The following is a 20594-nucleotide window of genomic DNA, read 5'->3' as shown; positions in this document are numbered from 1 at the left end:
TGGAGAACTCTTCTCCGGGGGGACTTAGTGCAGACTTTCCTTGGCTCTTATACCGCATTCCCAGGTGGCTTGGATCCGATAGTGAGAGGCCTTCTTGCACGACCAGCCAAGCTGCAGGTGCAGGACCAGCTGATGAATGAGGACCTGACTGAAAGGCTCTTTGTGCTGGCGCAGCCGGGCGCCCTGGATCTGGCATCACTGAACCTGCAGAGGGGCCGTGACCATGGCCTGCCAGGTCTGTTGGTGTCCTCAGACCCCACGCCCATGCCTGCTGTGTGACTGGCCAGATCAGCCAGCTGTCCTGTGAGGGACTGACCTGAAATGAAATCTGCTGCCAGCCCCTAAACCAGGGCTCTTGAGGCTCTGCTCCATGCATCCCAAGAGGCCACTCCAGCCACCTGCAGGAAATGGCCCCAGGTGACCCTGAGCCCCAAGGCAGGGAGCTGAGGGGTTCCTACAGTGGCTCAGCAGCCTCATCCTCCATGCATCTAAGTGTGCACTTAGCACTGCTGAGTGCCATAATGTGCAAGGCACCAACGTCAGAACAGTCACAGGCCTGGCACCCGCAGAAGGCAGAGGAGCAGGCAAGAGAGCATGAGCTGCTGCGTGGCCTGGCATGGAGCAGTTCCAAAGCCAATCACTCGGGAGCCAGGGGCTGTAGAAGGCAGAGGCTGAACCAAGATGAATAGGATGGGACCGAAGGCAGGTGCCAGTTGGGGCCTAGTGAGGACCCCGGAAGAGCAGGCAGCAGCCCAGCAAAGCTGGAGCATGGCCAGAGGGCTCCCAGAGAGGGGGAGAAGCTCGGGGCACTTGATGAGTGCAGAGGGGGTCAGCGGGAAAAGCTGGGCCCGCGCCAGCGCAGGGCCCTGTCTTCCTTGTGGGAAGATTCTCCTGGAGCAAGGGGTAGTGGGGTGGGAGAGGGGTGCTGAGAGGTCTTCAGTGCAAGAGACGATAGGTCAGAGGGAAAGCAGGTAAGCTCACAGTGTGTCCACTTCCCTGTGTGTGCCTGCCAGGCAGGGAGGGAGCCAGGTTCCCTTGTGCTCCTGGGGGCCTTGCGGGCTCCAGCCTGAAGAGGAAGGGCCCCTCTCTAGAGAATGGAGCACGCCATGCCCTGCTTCCACGCAGATGCCTGGCTCTTGCCTCCGCTCACCTAGGAGCAGACCCTTCCGGAGTACTGAGCCTGTGCCCAAGCCTATTGAGCTCTAAAGGGTGATGTTTTGGTCTGTTTGCATCTGGGAGTGAGGACAGGGCAGCAAGTGGGGACACTGGTGAATCAGTCCCCTCTTTCTTGTAGGGTACAACAGATGGAGAGAGTTCTGTGGCTTGCCTCAGCTAGAGACCGCAGCCGACCTGAGCAGGGCCATTGCCAACAGGAGCGTGGTCCGCAAGCTAATGGACTTGTACAAGCATCCGGACAACATCGACGTCTGGCTGGGTGGCTTACTGGAGGACTTCTTGCCCAGGGCCCGAACGGGTCCCCTTTTTGCGTGCATCATTGGGAGGCAGATGAAGGCGCTGAGAGATGGGGACAGGTAGGTGCGTGTGGCAAGCCTCTGTCCCGTAGCTGCTGCTCCACATGGCGCTGCTGGTCCTGCCATCTGGGGGGGTTGAGCCCAGGGCCTCAGGGGGACTAGACAAGCTGGCTGCCACTGAGCCACACCCCAGTCCTCTGCATACTGGCCTTGGGTGAAGCGGCCAGGTCTGGCTCAAATACTGGCTCCACTCCCAGTACTCAGTGACCCCGGGCAGGCCATCTGTCAATCACAGTTTCCTCCACTGTACAATGAAGAACGGAGGATGAGGCATGAGGATCTCCTGAGCACTTAAAATGTGAATTCCTGCAGGCTGATCTCCCGCATTTCTAATCTCACAAACAGCAGCAGGGAATGAAAATCAAACTGTCTTTCATGACAACCTGAAACTGCTCCACCTTTGGGAATTCTCTGAAATAGCTGCAGAGGTGGGACTGACGGGGTGCCAAGGCCCAGGCCAGACCTAGAGCCCAGGAGCAGGCTGCAGCTGCATGGACAGGCCACCCACCTTTCCACCCCGGGTTCCACTCACAGCCACAGCCCAGCCCAGCCCATGCTGTGCCCTCCTCCGTGCAGCCTAGAGCTCTGAACCTTGCACAACTGGAGTCCGTCCGAGAGGCCAGCTGTTTCCACACCTCACTCAGCTGCAGACACAGCACTGATGCCCACATGGCTTAGAACACCTGTGTTGTTGGGAATGACACAGAAAAGAGCAATGATATATATGGTGACCCTCTCACCTGCAGTTCTCTCTCTCTCTCCCTAAATCAAATTGTTTCCAAGCATATTTAAGTTCTTTTTAGAGAGGAATCAGCCACATACTTAGGATCCAGTCCTTCTTTCCAATACAAATTTTGCCATTAATTTTTGAGATGCAGCATTTCAAATATCTGGGCAGAAGTAACTAGGAGAATATTCTCCCTGAAATGTGTATCTTTCACATTCATGGGGTTTGGGGTACCCTAGGTCCTGAGAGCCCCTGACTTGGTAGTGGCCCGTGTGCTCAGCTGGGTGCTACAGGACCTCAGGTCCAGAGCCAGCCGCAGAAGCTCCTGCAGGTCTGCGGTCTGAATGATTCTGGTCCTGGGCATTCATGACTGAACGTCTCACAGTCCAGACTCTGCTCAAGCGTAGATTGAGGCCCTTCTCCCATTCGGAGGGAATGTCCCATGTGGTGCACTCAGGCCAGATGCTCTTGGGCTTTGTCCATGGTGTGACTGTCTTCTAGGAAAGTGAGGCTATCTCTAACAGGCCGACTTCCCTGACCACCCTCGCCTAGAGGAGGTGTGAGCCTGGCTGCAGTCTGGACAGCAGTGGGTGCTGATGGCCGTCTGCCTGGCCACGCTTGCATCTGCACCCTGGGCTGACTGCAGCAAGCCAGATTGGCAGGGAGAACCATTCCGTGCTGCCCCACAGACGGGCCCACGTCAGGGCTGGGGCCCTTCTCGCCCCCCACCTGGCCTTCCTGCTTGGTCCTGCCTTACCGCGGAGCCGTTTAGCCAAGGAGACAGAAGCGGGCCAGAGCGTCCACTGGTCAGCTCATGCTCCCCACCCCATGCAGGTTCTGGTGGGAGAACAGTGCGGTCTTCACCGAGGCTCAGAGGCGGGAGCTGGTCAAGCACTCACTGCCCCGGGTGCTCTGTGACAACACTGGCCTCACCAGCGTGCCCGTGGACGCCTTCCGCACCGGGACATTCCCTCAGGACTTTGTCCCCTGCGCGAGCATCCCCCGCCTGGACCTGGAGGCGTGGAAGGAGACCCTTCCCCAAGGTGACGCCAGCCCCTTGTGGCCCGTGGGCCCAGCAGCACCCATGAGCTGTGACCCCTCTGTGAGAACACAGCTGCCCAGGTGCCCTGGCCTGAAAAGTGGCCAGTGAGAGGACCCTTTAGGGTGTGGTGTTGACATATGGCTGCACAGAGAGCACAACACCAGCAAAACCTGAAGGCCACTGGGACGGGTCCACAGAGCAGCTGTGCTGACCTTGGCTTCACCTTGTCGGCACCTAATCACCACGTAGCAGCGTCCATTGCAGAATAGGTCTCACCACACACACCACACACCACACAACACACACCACACACCACACACATACCACACACCACACACATACCACACACCACACACCACACACACCACACACACCACACACATCACACGCACCACACCTACACCACACACACACCACACCTACACTACACACACCACACAACACACACACTGCACCTACACCACACACATCACACGCACCACACCTACACCACACACACACCACACCTACACTACACACACCACACCTACACCACACACCACACACCACACCTACACTACACCTACACTACACACACCACACAACACACACACCATACACTACACACACCACACAACACACACACCTACACCTGTCTCTTATACACATCTCGCACTGTGTGTGAGGTGTGTATGGTGTGTGTAGTGTCTGTATGTATGGTGTGTATGCAATGTGTCTGGTGTGTGTACATATAGTGTGCATGTATGTGTAGGGTGTGATATNACACACATCACACCTACACTACACTCACACTACACACACCACACAACACACACACCATACACTACACACACCACACAACACACACACCTACACCACACACACCACACCTACACTACACACACCACACACACCACACCTACACCACACACATCACACACACCACACCTACACCACACCTACACCACACACACCACACAACACCTACAACACCAGCCCTGGGCCAGGCAGACCCGACTCCAGGGAGCAGAAAACTTTCTACTGAGGCTTCCTGCATGGTGGGCACTTCTCCAGGCAGGGCCACTTGTAGAGGTGGACACACACACACCACACCATACACCCATATGTGCACATTGACCACACACACTGCAACTACACCACACATACCACACATACCATGCACACCACACACACCGCACCTACACCATGCACGCCACACACCACATCCACAGCATGCACACTACACCTATACCACACACACCACACACACCACACCTACACCACACACACCACACCTACACCACACACCACACACACCACACCTATACACACACACGACACACCACACCTATACCACACAGACAACACACACCACGCCTACACTATACCATGCACACCACACGTCACACCTATATCACACAGACAACACACGCCACACATAGCACACCTACACCATGTACACCACAGCTACACCACATACACCACACCTACACTACACACACCACACACACCACACCTGCACCACACATACCGCAACTACACTACACAAATCACACCTACATCACACACACCACACACACCACACTGGGCTGACTGCAGCAAGCCAGATTGGCAGGGAGAACCGCACCTGCACCACACACACCGTAACTACACTACACACACACCACACACACCACACACACCACACCTACACCACACACACCACACCTATACCACACACACCACACCTACACCACACACACCACACACACCACACCTACACCACACACACCACACCTAAACCACACACCACACACACCACACCTATACCACACACCACACACACCACACCTATACCACACAGACAACACACACCACGCCTACACTATACCATGCACACCACACGTCACACCTATATCACACAGACAACACACGCCACACATAGCACACCTACACCATGTACACCACAGCTACACCACATACACCACACCTACACTACACACACCACACCTGCACCACACATACCGCAACTACACTACACAAATCACACCTACATCACACACACCACACACACCACACTGGGCTGACTGCAGCAAGCCAGATTGGCAGGGAGAACCGCACCTGCACCACACACACCGTAACTACACTACACACACACCACACACACCACACACACCACACCTATACCACACACAACACACCTATACCACACACACCACACACACCACACCTATACCACACACACCACACCTATACCACACACACCACACACACCACACCTACACCACACACAGTACACATCTTACATCACACACATATCACACCCTACACATACATGCACACTATATGTACACACACCAGACACATTGCATACACACCATACATACAGACACTACACACACCATACACACCTCACACACAGTGCGCACACCCACACACACCATGCACATACTGGGAGACACGTGTTTCTGGCACATCTGTCCTAGATGGGAAGCAGACAGTGAGCACAGCTCTCTGAAGCCCCGTCTCCAGGTGGCCTGTCTGCAGGGCTGGGCTGGCCTAGAGGTGTGATGAGTGTCCGCCTGCGTCTTCCCTTGAGGTCTGACTGCACTGTGACCTTGGCCCCACACAGGTGGCAAGTGTGGCTTCCCAGACCAGGTGGACAATGGGGGCTTCGTGCACTGCGAGGAGTCTGGGACGCAGGTGCTGGTGTATTCCTGTCACCACGGGTTCGTGCTGCAAGGGCAGGAGCGGGTCAGCTGCACCCAGGACGGGTGGGACCTCCAGCCCCCCGTGTGCAAAGGTCAGTACTACCCAGGGGCATGTGGGTGAGGGACGATCCCAGAGCACCTGCTGTGTGAAGAGCAATGCCACAAAACCCGTCCTCCTGGCCAGTAGCTCTGCACGGCGGAGCTGCTCCAGCCCAGCCAGTCAGACTCGCCATGGCCGGCCACTCCCAGGGCGCCCGGACTGCAGAGCGCCAGGACGGCAGCATCGATCATGATTGACAGAGCCGCTTGGGCCCGGGGAGAGAACAAGGAGCCAGGCAGCCACCCAGAGAGCACCCACAGAGCAAGTTTCCCAGATGGAGTGGCAGAGGAGGTTCCCACCCCAGGCCGAGGAGTCACACCGGCCCATGGCCCGCCAAGCCCAGGAGGAAAGAGGCCATGCAAGGACGCACGTGTTTGCAGCAGAAACAAGACAGAGCACAGGGGACATGGTGGGTTTGCAGCAGAGACGAGACAGAGCCCAAGAGTTTAGGTTCTGCAGAGTTGAGTGTGGGAGAAGAGATAGCTCTGAGATGGTGGCACTGGCCACACAGCAGGGGCCTGGGCTCCATGCTGCCGTGCAGCCTGCTTGCAAGTGACCAAGGTGGTCCAATCTATGCTGTCCACTTCCTGCAGCAAAAACATTTTGTTTAGATTTTGAAATTCCAAGATATTTGGGCCTTGAAGGGTTGCGATGGCCAGTTACTTCCAGACCCTGACAGTGAATCAGAGACCCAAAGCATCTGCCTGGTCAGATGTCGGTGTGGCCACCGCCCCAGCCATCCCAGGTGCCACTGAGGACAGACAGGGGTGAGGAGGAGCAGCCCAGCAGCGGCTGGGGAGGGCGTCTGGAGAACCTGCTGAGAACATCCTGGCTCTTGGAGCTGATGGGAGCAAACAGCTCAGACGTCTGCTGGGGAGGGGAGCCCAGGCCAGAACAGGAGCCCCAGCTGCTGAACAGCTTCTCACTCCCAGATTCACACCCGCAGGAAGTGAGCTGGGGAGGCTCAGGCAGAGACCCCTGGCCCATTGGGGTTTGGGCATGACAGATGATGGACAGGGAGAGCTGCAGGGGCTGCCTGTGCCCAGAGAACAGGACAAGGACATTTCCTCCGGGGACACACTTGTGGAAGCTCCCTTTGCAGAAGCCCACCTGACCTGAACGTGCCCCTCCTGGGTCCTCAGCACTCGGACCGTTGCGCTCTGCGGCTCAGCCCTCAGTGGCCGACACGAGGCACCTGGAATGACCCTGTGGCGTCCCACGTGGGAGGCCGTCTTGAGGAGGAGCTGGCGTGCACCAGGCTCCCCCGAGCCGCTCTGCCTGGTGTGCTGACGCAGGCTCGCCTCACTTCCCCGAGTGTGAGAACCTGCACACTTTGCACGTTCGTCTCGGCTTTCTGAGTGCCAAGCTCTTTCCAGGGGTTCTGTGAGGAGCCAAGGGAAGAGGTGCCCGAGCTCTCGAGGGAACCACCCTGCAGCTCCTTGGGCTGACCGGCGCCCGGGTGTGGCTGGCCTGCAGTCCACGTGGCTTTGCTGTCTCAGCTCCTGGTGCGCACCTTCCTGCTGGACCGTGTGCTGACACGCAGCCGTTCCTCTGCTTCCCCCTGGGTCTTCACCCCAACCATCAAGGCTCCCTGAAGTTCACACGGGTTGCTTGCCAGGCACAGGGGGCCAGCTCCGTAGGTGGACGGGCCTGGTGCCCTGTGGCATCAGAGCCTTTGGCATCGTGGCCTCTGCCCAGCAGAGCGGCCAGCAGCACCTTGAACCCACCCGAGCCAGGCTCTTCCAGGAGATCCTGGGAGACGGGGACACTGTCTGAGAATCAGAGACCCTGGACCAGTCCTGACCTCTCCTTGCTCTGGCCACTGACCTGCTGGAAATCCAGTTGCTCCCCAGGAGCTAAGTTTCTGTGTGCCACCCGGTGTCCAGGTGCCTGGTGAGGATGGCCGGGTGGTCAGCTCACTGGTGGTCAACTAGTCCCTCGGTGAAGGCACAGAGTGGAGAACAGGGCCCCTGCCCGTCACTGCCAATGTGGCGAGTGCTCGAAGGCGGGTCTGTACTCCCACCCCAGAGCTGTCCTGCAGAGCCAGCTGACAGAGGTGGCCAGCCTAGAGCCTCAGCCACGGCGTACACCGAGAACACGCGAGTCACAGAGGAAAGTGCGCGAGCAGACCTGTTGACGTCCTTTAAAGCAGGGACACAGGCTTGTGTGTGCCGTGTACTTAACGTCTTCCTGAAAGGGCAGAGAGCGTGGCATGACCCCAGAGCTTGCTCACGTCAGTACCTCAGCAGAGCCAGACGGCAGGGGAGAGGAGAGGTGCCGACTTCTGTTTGTACAACTCTGGTTTTGTCTTATGACACTTATAATCAAAGTGTCGTATTCTTCAAACAAACAGATTACAAAAGGCCCAACAATGAAAAACTCATGCGATCAATGCACCCGCTTACATACCCAGCTATTTTACCATACCTTGTTCCTGCACTGAAAGTCTCTAAATCAAGAATCACGGGAACAAAGTAGACTCTTCAGTGCCTGATAGAAGGACTGTTCACTTTTACGGTAGATGGCCATGAATGGTCAAGCAGATCCTAAGCCAATCCACTTGTCACTGTGTCCTCTGCTGTGACAGGACCTCACAAGAACAGCTGAATGCTTGATGCAGGAAATCAACAAGGGTCCTCTCTACTCCAGCCTCCTTCTCACTGAAATCCACCCGTGTGCAGAACCGACAGAACCAGCAGGTCCTTGTCAGGACCCTAGGTGCTTCAGCACTGAGCTCCACAGACAAAAACTGTCGGCCAGTGGCTTTTTCACTGATTGTTGTCAAAGGGTTTTGCAACCAATGAAAGTGACCAAGTGCTACAGAAAATGAGGTTTGCACTAGCAGACATCTGCCGAGGTGGGCAACGCCTCCACCGCCGTCTGCATGCAGATCCTGGCACACAGTCTGCTCCTCCTCGTGAAAAACCCAGGGGCCCTGTCAGAGGGCGCCTGCAGAGGGCTCCAGGGGCTGGGACGCTGCGGCCTGCTGCTCTTCCTTGGTGAGGAACACCAGGCCGGGGGCAGCGCTCTGGCTCCTGACGTGCGTCTGACTGGTGGACAGGTCACTACGTAGAGCGCCTGACCCAGCTGGGTGCCTCTGGAGAGGGACGGACCCACAGTGCCTCAGAGGGGCCTTATTTGGAGCAGGGTCTTTCAGGTGCCATCAGGCTGAACTGAGGGTGGGCCTCGTCCCACGCCCAGCACCTGTAGGGAATGAGGAGAGACAGGCCAAGCCGCTGTGCAGGGACTGCAGGGGCCACCGAGGGCCCACCAGCCAGGCAGTGAAGCTGGGCGTGGCAGGGAAAGGCCGTCCCTGGGGCCTCAGGACGCCTGGGCCTGGGCGTGGGCCGAGGAGCAGGGACCAGGTCTCTGACGGGTCTTGGCATGTGCTTGACTCAGAGGGAGTCTGGCCAGGCTGAATCCAGTGCTGGTGGCCAGGGCAGAAAAGGGCTTGGCCTGGGGTCCAGTGTCCATCCTTGGCTGCTTCTGAAGAGATGTGGAAGGCTGGGGGACAGGGTGGGCATGCGCGGAGGCTCTGTGTGCAGAGGGAGGTTGGCACTGCTGGAACACGGCCCGCCGGGCTGGGCAGGCACAGCAGGGCCAACAGGAGCCTGTGCACCTCCCCGTATTCTCCCTGTGGGCGTCAGCCAGCGAGAGGTGGGCACTGGGGTCTGAGGGTGGCAGCCCTGGTCCTCTGCACCAGGGCCGGGCCTGAATCCGGGCTGCCTGCAGGAGGGGCCGGGGCAGGGAGGGCCGCTCTCCTCCGGCTGATGACCTGGCGCTGTTTTCCCAGATGTGGACGAGTGTGCAGACCTCACGCGCCCGCCCTGCCACGCCTCTGCCCAGTGCAGGAACACCAAGGGCAGCTTCCTGTGTGTGTGCACCGACCCCTACGTGCTGGGCGAGGACCAGCGGACCTGCGTGGGTGAGCGCCTCCTGGCTGTGTCGAGGGCACCCCGTGTTCAGTGCAGTCAGTCAGGAGAGCGCTTCTGAGCTCTGCTGCCGGGGGGCAGGGTGGGGCCTGAGGCCACCTTGCCTAGCAAGAGACTGTCACCCCGGGGCTCTGTGCCCAGTGCAGGTGGGCTGGGACCCAGAGCTCCCACTCCGTGTCAACCCCAGTTGCCCACACAGCCGGCCTGTCCAGAAACAGGCGTGTCCAGAGATTCTTCAGCTTCTTTCCTTCAAGCTCACACCCCTCTGCCCTGGCCCCGGGCAGCAAGGGGTCTGCCTGTAGGTCTGTCTGTCCCACGGGAACTGGGTGCTCACCAAAGTCCTTCAGGGTGACGCTCCGCTCTGCTTCAGGGACAGTGTTCATCCTCACCAGAGGTTAGGGAGCGCCTGCCATCAGCTGGGCACTGCTGCAAACCTTCCGCTGATCATCCGCTGAGTTGTCTCTGAGGGAAGCACTGTGATTAATCCCCACTCTTCAGATGAGGAGTCTGGGGAACAGAGAAGTTGAGTGACTTTCTCAGGGCCACACAGCCACTCAGTTGCAGAGGTGGGTGTGTCAGTTGGCTTCTAGTTCTTATAAAAAACTATACACTGGGGGAGTTAAAGCGGATTTTATTTAGCTACCACAGTAGGGGAGAGACCTTCTGGTAGAACTGAGCTCACTCCCATGAGCAAAGACACTCAGGTGTGTGAATGTGTAGCCTGAGGGCAGAGAGAAGGCCTCCTGGATGGGAAATGCGGAGAGGAGCTCACCAGACATAGCGGTCAGCAGGGCATCTTGCTGACCTGGCCTAGAAGAGCCCACTGGCATGAAAGGGCATGCCAAGGTCTGGCCGGAGGAGGTGACTTGGCTGCTATTGGCACAGCAGGACCATCTCTTGCTGGCCTGGGCTGAGAGGGCCGTAGGGCATTGCTCTTTCTGCCCCCACACCGATGCCGGGAGCCCTTCCCTGAGCCTCACCACCTGCACCTCTCAGCCACCGCGTCCCCTTTCCCCAAGCCTCCAGGCGTGCCCAGCCCCCACACTGCCCCCGTGGCATCCCCCAGAGCTCTGCCGGGCCTTCCTTCTGGAAAGGTCTGTAGTAAAACAGGAAGGCAGGCTGCCTCGCGCACCCCAGGGAGGGCGGGCGGCTCTGCAGCGAACAGCCACTGCACTCTGCCCGTCCTGAGGGATGCTTCACTCTTCTGGTCCCAGGACCAGGACCAGACTCAGCCCCTGGCCAGCCCCCTACTCCACATCTGGACCTCTTCAGCCCCTCCCCCGCACCAGGGTGGGCTTCAGGGTGAGCCGGCTGCTTGAGCATCTGGCTTGGCACTGCTGGGCTCTCCGGCCCAAGGCAGGAGTGCCCCTGGCTCCCTCCAGCCACTCTTGCTGCCTCATGGCCTCCTCTCGGGCAGCCTCCTCTCGGGCAGCCTCCTCTCGGGCCATGACGCCCCTTCTCAGCTGCTGTCTTCTCTCAAACCTGCGTTTCCTCAGCCTCCAATTTCGATCACCTTTTCTCTATATTCGAATGGATCCTCTTTTTATTTTAAACAAGATCACGCCTGGTCAGGGTAAAGTACAGAAAACTGAAGCTTTCGCACTGAGATTTTTAATGAGACCTTTTGTTTAAAACACCATCCAGGTGCAGACTGGCGAGGTAGCCCGCAGCCGTGCTGACCCGGTACATAGGATGGCATTCAGGGCTGCTTGGTGCACTCACTTTTGGAGACTCTAGAAAGCTGGTTCAGAAACGTGCCCAGGTGGCCACGGAGGAAACTTGGGCCCACTTTCAAATTTCCCTGTTGCTATAGCCTCAGAAATATTTGCTGTATTTTTGGTCATGTCTTTTTAGCCTGTGAGATGGCTCTAAGGAGCCCTAGGAAAAACTTCTGTGCTATTCCCAACAGAAGCCACCTCATCTGCCCCTCCTGGACATTCAGCTCAGGACTATCTGCAGAGGGTCTCTCTGAATGTAAATACTGAAGGCAGGAAGATTTTTAGGGAAAAAAACAAAACAAAACAGTGTTTCTCCACTCTTCCGTGTTCCACAAGAACCAGAGGTGTCTGAGAGCCCAGGCAGACGACAGGCAGGACCCTGTGTCACGGGGCTGGGGTGGGACTGAGGCAGGCCTGCCCATCAGGCAAGGGTGACAATGGCCTCAGTGTATGACCTCCACCCGGCCCACCCTGTCTCAGGAGCCGGTCTGGAAGGGTGATGGGGGTGCAGGCAGAGGCGGGGTGTGTGCTCATGTACGAAGACGGCACAGCAGGGCAGCCTGCTGGCAGTAGGACTGCCAGGCTGGGGCTCAGGGAGGTGGGCTTCATGCCTGCAGAGGCTCTGGGAGCTCCGTGGCGCCCCCAAGTAAAACATTTCCTAGGAAGGGGAGCTGGATCGGGGTGGGAGTTGGGGTGTTCTGCCTGAACACTTTCCACCCAATAGAAAGCCCAGGAGGTCGTGGAAAGGAAGGCACACTGTCCCCGGCTTGCAGGGGGGAGACACCCTGAGAGTCCATAAGAAGGGGTGGGGACAGAGGGCAGGAAGAAGGGGTGAGGCCGAGAGGAAGCAGCTGGAGGCAGGGTGAGTTCCCCGGTCTGTCCACCCAGACCAGCGGCTGCCTGCCTGACCTCATGGAGGCTGGCCCCGACAACTAGGCCACACCCGGGGAGGTTGCAGTGTATCATCCAAGCAGGAGAGCCAGGCCAGGGCTGAGCGTCCAGGCCAGCCCTTCCCACCGGAGGCTCTGCACCTAGTTCTTCCTGCCACGGCGAACGTCCCAGCCCACCGGTCACTGCTTGACCTCTGCTTGCCCAGACTCCCCGTGGATCATACTGGCTGAGAGGGTCTAAGTTTTAAAAGTGAGTTTCCATCTCTTTCTGGGTTTCTCCTTGGCCACTAACTCTGCTGGAGAGCCGGGAAGGAACTGCTGATCAGCCGTCAGTAGCAAGCCTAGGACATCAGAGCCGGGTTCCAGCCCCAGCCCTGCAGGGGCCAGGCTTCCTCTCCCAGCCTTCTCCTCTGTGCGAGACCACGCGGCCCTCTGCTTTGGGTCTCTGCCGGCTGCCCGTCCTGCCTCAGGTCAACCTTCTGGTGGCTTCTGCAGAAACCGTGTTGTGCCCACTTCCTTCCTGTGGGACCCCAGGCTCCCTGGGCAGGATCGCTCAGGACACTGCGCCCTCCTGCCTGGCAGGGACCTTCCCCTTCTGCCCTGCAGCTGCAAGGCAGGTGGCCAGAAGCCAACGCACTCTCGGGGTCCTGCCCTGTCCCTGCCTCCTCCCAGGCCCCATAGGCTCAGGGCTTGCTGTCGACAAGGCTTTTCTGGGCCGGTGACTGGCCCCCACGGCTGATGCCAGGAGCCAGGTCAGGTGCAGTGCTTCTGCAGCCCAGGTGGCTCCCTGACCCTCTCTGTCCTCGGCAGACTCTGGCAGGCTTCCCCGGGCGTCCTGGGCCTCCATGGCACTGGGCGCACTGCTCATCGCCGGCTTGGCAGCCCTCACCTGGACCGTGATCTGCAGGTGGTAAGTCCCACCCCTCTCCTGCTTCCTTAGACCTGGCAGTTTTCTCTCCTCTGGACATGGCCTGTAGCGAAGCTGGCCTGTTACCTGAAGCCATGACAGGTCATGGTGTCCCACACACAGTGGCCCAGAGTCATTCCGGGCCTAGAACCCCGCTTTCTGGGACTTCTGTTGTGCTATGGGCAGAGAAGGTGGGGTGGCCACGCTCAGGCCTTGGGTAGTGTCCTGCCTCCGTGGACAGGGTTCTCAGAGGAAGAGTCTTCTGCACATGGAAAGCCGTAAGTGAAGCCGCGTGTTCGCGTGGAGGACAGCACTGCCATTCGAATGGCCCCACGGCAAGTCTGAGGGCTTCTGTCGCGTGCGGGTGTTCTCTGTGAAGGAACCTGGCTGGGGGTCCTCCGGGACTGGCCTTTCCTTGGCCCTACGGGAGAGACTTGGGCTCCGTCCTCACCCTGCTGCGGCTCGCCTGAAGCTCTGAAGAACGCGCTCTGGCCCTCACAGATGTCTCACACATTGTTCGTTTCACATAGAAAGTACTGAAGACAGATAGATGGCCAAGGGGGAGAAGTCGCAGGCGCCCAGCTGGGCCCCAGCGCCCCCGACTCCCAGCAGCACCCGCCTGTGCCTGTGGGCCTCTGGGACTCCACCTGCACACCCCTCCCCACAGAGGCCCACCCTCTCTCCTTGGAGCCAGTGACCTCCTCCTTGGGGAAGCAGGAGGGTCTTCCCGGGGTCTGACGCCCTTTCCGGCAGAGCTCTTGCTGCAGGTCTCCAGCAGGACCCGCAGCGCGTCCGAGCGTGGACTGTGGGGATGTCCTCAAGGAGGCCTCTCGTCTCCCCAGTGGTAGGTCAGGCTGAGGCTCCAGCAGCCTGTGGCTCTGGTGATTCCCAGCGCACCAAGAAACGCTGGCCGCCTGGGCTGAGAGCTGACTTCTGCACACCTTTCACACAGACATGGTTTTAAAAAACCAAAACCGTGAGCCTTAGCCATCCAGGGTCACCAGCGTCGTCGCTGCCACAGGGTCCTGTCTGTGGTGGTCACGCGTGGCCTGCTTCTTTCTTTTCTATCTTACCTGCTCTCCGCCCGTTTGCCGGTTGCTGTCTCGTGGTAGAGTCAGAGCGCCATTTCCGTCACAAGCCCTGGACTTCTTTGTGTGATGTGACTCTGTGATCTTCCCAGTGTCTGATTTTCAACCACTGCATTTTCTAGAAGATTCACATTCCTAACAGAACTAATATGGGCTGAAAGTCGGGTGGCCGAGGAACTTGCTCAGGAAGAGGCCGCGGTTGCAGGGGACAGTGTGCACTGGCCAGTGTTGAGACCTGTCCAGCCACCCTTGCTGTGAGTTCCAGGCAGTCCTGTGAGGAAGGGGCTCCTTGAGGGTGGAGTTGTGTCCCTGGGCACATGCTGAAGTCCCCAGCAGAACCTCAGAAGGGGCCTTAGTTGGAAACAGGCTCTTTGCAGATAGGATTGTTGGGATGGGGTCACCTTGGGAAGGGTGGCCCCTATCCAACATGAACAGTGTCCTGATGAGAGGGAGAGATTTGGACACAGGGGCACCTGTGAGGGTGGAGGCAGAGGTCCGTGATGGGTCCACAGGCTGGAATGCAGAGGGCCATCCACCACCACAGCTGGAGAGAGCGGCAGAGCCTGCGCACAGCCCCCGGCCTCCACCTCCAGCCTCCGGACCCCAGACAGCCGGTTTCTGTTTTCCCTTTGGGCCTGAGGCTGTCAGGCCCTGTCGCACGCTGCCCTGTGACATGCTTTCCAGCTCACCATGCCACGCGTAGGCCACACAGCTGCTGGCCCCCACCGGGACGCAGAGTGGGAGCTCAGCTCAGGACACGCCATGTGCCACCTCTGCAGAGTCCCCCAGAGGTCCCGCCATCCAGCTGAGGCTCTGATAATCTCCAGGGTTTTCTCCCTCTCTGCCGCAAAGCCCTGTTGCTTCTCTGCTCAGGGGAGGTTCCTTTAACTAATCTTCAAACAGCGTCTCGTTTGGGAGAGTGGCAGGAAATGTTCCCTATATTTAAGAATCACTGCCTCTTAAAAACTTAGACATTACTAATTATTAACTCCCTTAGCAAACCACGACCCATGCTAAGCAGTAAAACTTAAACAGGCTGTGGGCACACAACCCGCGAGTTCTCTGGCTCTGCCACACTTTCTACTGAATGTGCACGTTGCAAAGCTCTGGCCTTACTGGAATTCAGTTCTCACTTGAAATTCCGTATTTTCAGGTGTTTCTGTGAACACCTGTCATTGTCATGAAGATGCCAGCCTCTGTCTGGAAGAAGGGAGACTTGGGCTGTGACACCTCTGGGAGTGTGAGAGGGAGCGTTCTGTCACACTTGACTCCAGGCTCTGGAGCACACACTCAGTGATCAGAATGCGGCTCTTGGCCCGACGCGGGGGCAGTATGAGCAGTGAGCATTTGAGAAGGTACACGTCGGTCACCGTCACCAGAACCCCAGTGCTGCTTTCGCCAGGGTCTCACGGGGCCTCACCACCCAGGTCCCCTAGATTCCAGTGGCCACGCAGGCGCCCCGTGGCTCAGGCTGCTTGGTGCCAGAGGGCATCTCCTGGCTGTGCCCCTGTGCCAGAGCTCCTCCTCTGTAAGTGCCTGTCTGTCTGCCCTGAGCTCACCCCACGCTCCCCAGGCCCGGCTCACCCCTGGCTTCTTTATTCCTGCATAAGCTCTGGTCCGCCCTCCTCGCCTGCCGGGCATCTGTCCTGCTCTCTCAGGTCGTCTCAGGGTCGGGGTGTGGGGGTCACGTGGAAAGCCTCTGGGCCCCACAGCCTCCCACCACGCACCCCTCCCTGTGGGGAGCAGGTGGACTCAGGTTTAAACTTCAGAAGACTCCAGAAGGTGAGCGACTTGCCCTTTGTGGAGTGATCTGTGCCACAGTCGTAGAGTGAAGGGAATGGAAAAGAAGACAAGCTGACTCTGTAGCACCCTACTGAGGGAGGGCTGGGTCTGGGTCTGAGAGTCCGTATTTTCCCTGCTGTCAAATTACACAGAGAACTCGCAGTCCACAAAGGGAAGGCGGGTGTGCTTTGTGAATGAGGTTGTCCTTACAGTTTAGAGTTTTCAAAAGTGAATGGTCTCTCAGCATCAGATGGTGTCTTTGAAATGGTAGTGAGATCAAGAGCACTTGATGACTTGACCTTAGCTGTTATCTGTCACTTAGGTCCTGGACTCCAGGGTGGGAAGCGCTCCAGAAGCCTAGCAGCTCTATCTTTGGACCTCCTGTGTTTGACGAGGGCACTTCCTGTGGGAGAGCACTGAAGCAGATGGAAGTGGCCCCACCAAGTCAGAGGACCCCCTGGCTGTCGGCACAGGGCACGCTGGCCAGGCCACTGGGTCTTACTGAGCCCCATAGCTCCATGAGTGTATGAGGGCAGCCATCTGATTGCATGGCTGCTGTAAGGGTCACTGATACCACCTACTAGACATCTAATGCATTCCCAGTACACAGTAGGTGCTCAATCAGTGCTAGCCTCTATTGTCATTATATGCTTGAACCATCACGGCAGAGCCCAAGGCTGCCCTGTTAGAGGAAGTTCCCCTCTGCTGCTGAGCAGAGTGCCATGGTGCTGACTGCCCGCTGGTAAGAAACCCACCTCCTTCTAGGAGAAGAGATGGAGCTGAGAGGTAGCTCAGGGGTAGTGCCTTTACTGAACCAGTGTGGAGTGGAGCGTGGGTTCCCAGCAGGAAGGGAGACAGCAAGGGAAGAGGAGAAGACAGGTGTTTGGGGCTAGAAAAGATCACACATAAGCAGAAAGTGCTCAGGAGCTTTGCAAACTATCAGGTGGGGATGCCCAGTGTTGGGGACCTTCTTGCAGGAAAACTGTTGCTAAGTCTACTTTCCTGGAGTGCATTTCTGCATACTAACTGCTTTGTACAACTGGGGTATTTTTTTTAATTTTATTTTTTAATTGTGGTTGGACACAATACCTTTATTTTATTTAGTTAGTTTTATGTGGTGCTGAGGACAGAACCCAGGACCTCCCATGTGCTAGGCGAGTGCTCTACTGCTAAGCCACAACCCCAGCCCCATGGGTTGGTTTTTATATAGGATTGGCTTACCTGAGTTTCTGCAGCATACACTTCAGATGTGATCTTTTTGTTTTGCTGTTAAAGTAAGTATTAAAAAACATTTGATCTCCTCGCTGCCTAAAAAAAAATCATTAAATCATGACCTAGGGATGATTCTCAGTGGCCTGTCCAGCCTGGCAGCCCTCTGGGTTTGTCCACAGAGGAGTGCTTGTGTCCCTGCTTGATCTTACTGCGCGTAGCCCTCACGGGGGAGCAGCCAGAGGGCACCGTGCCTGGGGGGTGCCATGTACCCGCAACTGACAATGCTGGTGCAAGATCCCAGTGCGGCCGAGATGCCCTGGGGACGGCTTTGGGCTTTTTACCTGTGTCTCGGTAAAAAGCAAAAATGTGTAAGGAGATTGGCCTCTGGAAGTTTCAGGTCCTGACTGCTGTTAAACATTCAAACTCAAAAATATAAAATGCCAAGACATATCGCATATTTACTGACAACCTATGGCCTGAAATAAGGTCGAGGTGTCATCCTTGTGAGAAAGCAAACAAGGGCCTCAGATCGATCGACCCTGGATTCCTTCAGACGCAAGGCACTGGAGTTGGGCCACCCACAGCGCCACCCGGAGGCAGAGCCCCTGTGCTGCAATGGCTGCTGCCCCCCCCCCCCACCTCCATCAGAAGGGCTGCCTGGAAAGACAGGCTGCCATTGGCCTGGGAATGCTCCTGGATCTCCTCCCTTCTGTGAACACGCCCAGGCTCCAGATGCAGGACAGGGCTGTGGTCAGCAGAGAGCAATCTACTTTCCGGGGGACATAGTTAGCTGCCCTGAGGCGCAGAGCTGCAGGGGAGGCCCAGTGCCCACCTGCAGGGGCAGCCCAGGGAAGTGCCCTGCAAGGAGCCTGTACCAGAAAGGTGGCTTCCTGTGAGGGGACGTCCTCAGAGTCAGGCCAGGAGTGGGGAGTTGGTGGAGTACTTCCCTGGTGAGAGCATCACTGCCACGTGGCCCTGGTGTCTGGTCCTTGTCCGCACATGTTCTCACCTGAGGCCAGTGAAAGTCACACACCACGCTGTCCACGCAGCCGAGACCCTGGCCTATCCCACAGCCTTCAGATTTCTCCAAACACCAAGGGCAGTAACTGCATGTCTTGATCCACAGGTCCCATTCAGATGCAAAGTCCACACTGCCCATCACTGAGAGAGATGCAGAAGGACGCGGAAAATGTCGGGAAGCGGGGACGGCCCAGCGCCGGGCTGCAGCTCGGGACTCAGAGCAGGTGGGTGCACCGTGGCCTGGTCAGGCTGACAACCGGCTACGGATTTCCCACTGAGACCCAGGACCCCGTACAGGCCTTCAGCCTTCCTGCACCTGCGTGGACCCCCTGCCAGTCCCCTGTGGTCTCGGTGGATGTCACAGGTCCTCCCTCTGTTTTCACACAAAGTGTGTTCATGGAGAAGGATGCTTTGTCAGAAGCTGAGCCTACACTTTAAAACACAGCGAATTAGAATCCGTAGACCAGAGCTTAAGACTGAAAATGGCTTCCAGGCACACAAACCCCCCAGCATTTCATCACTGCCATCTGAGTCCTGGCTGTAATGATGACAATGAATTCATAGAAGCAGAGAGAAAAATGTCGACTTATTGATTTGCTATTTAAAACAGAGTAACTAAACCAGAATGGGAAAAGTCAGTCGATATTTGCTTTCTGCCAGTTGTACCTTTGGGGCCACCCCAAGAGATGCTGTGCAGGGGAGAAAAGGTGCCCCGTGCCTTAGGTGAGCGCAGCCCTTGGGGTCTGCCGTGGAGCAGGAGGACCTGCAGCTGCCCAGGCACTCACCCACTTGTAGTGAGGGCTTCTCTGAGCTGCGCCCCCCGGCGGTGCTCTCCTGCCCCGAGCTGCCCACCCTACGGGATCAGGCTGACTGACAGAAGGTGCTTCTGCTCAAGCCTTGCCCACGAGGACTGCGCTCACCATGCCTTCCCTCCCCAGGAGCCGGCCTCTGGGTCCCAGATCCCACTCTGTGAGTAGCAGCCCTTGCTGCTCGGGAATGCCAGCGCCCTCAAGCACAGGTCCCAGGCTGCCTCGCTCGGACCCTTGGTGCACGTTGGTGTGGGAACCCTCAGCAGCCTGATGGGAAGCAGGATGGCTCATCTCGCTGGTCCCTGGTGACCTCGACTCCTGCTCCAGGTGCCCCTATGAAGAGTGTGCTTCTCTGGGAGCAAAATCAGTTGGGAGTTTGCTCTGAGCTTCCCAGGAGAGGAGCTAGAGAAGGCCCGGGACCCCCAGGCTGCCCACTCCTGCTGAACCAGGAGACTCTAGGTGCAAAACAGTTCTGCTCAAATGTCCCCCCAAGACCGTGCGCCCAATACAGGCAAATCTGGCATTACGTTCTAGTTACTGTAAGGCGCAGACAAATAAATCATACAAGGTTACCCGTGTCTCACCCTTTTTTGTAAAGATTGTCTAATTTGTTCCTCCTGGGGAGTTTGCATTAAATGCATGTACTCAGCCTTAGAACATGATTTCCACCACGACCACCCCAGGTGTTTGAGATTGTTCTGCCTTCTGCCATGCCCTCGGTCTCCTTCCCATTACTACAGCAAACACCCGAGATCATCGGCTTAGAGAAGGAAGGTTTCTGCTCAGGGTCACGGCCCCCCTCCCTGGGAGAACACCCAGGAGCAGAGCTGCTCACCTCATGCCTGAGGCCCTCGGAGGAGAGGAAGGACCAGGTCCCCGCGGCACCCTTCATGATACGCCACCAGTGACCTGCCACCTTCCATGTGGCCCCAGCTCCCTGGAGAGCCGCCCAGGGGACCAAGCCTCTGACCCGTGGGCCTTTGGGACACATTTCTCTCCCCCACATCTGGCCACAGCTGGCAGGCTTTACATCCTGCTGCTACTGCTTGCTTGGGCACAGGGCGCGTGGTGCACAGCCTCTGTCCCTCTCTCCTCTTCTGCACTGGGCTCCTGGCCTCCTGCAGGCCAGGGAGGAGGGCAGTGATCCTGGGAAAGCAAGCCCCTTC

General features: G+C 57.7%; 1 protein-coding gene across 1 annotated transcript in view; it reads left to right on the top strand.

Annotated features, from left to right (window-relative positions):
• Tpo (thyroid peroxidase) overlaps positions 1–20000 on the top strand; it is a 42473-nt gene extending 22473 nt beyond the window's left edge. The window contains exons 9-16 of the mRNA XM_015479447.2: positions 65–235; positions 1295–1532; positions 3094–3302; positions 5892–6062; positions 9864–9995; positions 13421–13520; positions 18726–18843; positions 19558–20000. Coding sequence (XP_015334933.1) covers positions 65–235; positions 1295–1532; positions 3094–3302; positions 5892–6062; positions 9864–9995; positions 13421–13520; positions 18726–18843; positions 19558–19596 — 1178 coding nt within the window. The 3' untranslated portion in view covers positions 19597–20000. The remainder of the gene's footprint in view (positions 1–64; positions 236–1294; positions 1533–3093; positions 3303–5891; positions 6063–9863; positions 9996–13420; positions 13521–18725; positions 18844–19557) is intronic.
• The last annotated feature ends 594 nt before the right edge of the window (positions 20001–20594 follow it).

This window comes from Marmota marmota, unplaced genomic scaffold (genome assembly GCF_001458135.2).
Source record: "Marmota marmota marmota unplaced genomic scaffold, marMar, whole genome shotgun sequence".
NCBI lineage: Eukaryota > Metazoa > Chordata > Mammalia > Rodentia > Sciuridae > Marmota > Marmota marmota.
Note: the sequence above shows the minus strand (reverse complement) of the source record. Positions and strands in the feature narration are given on the sequence as shown.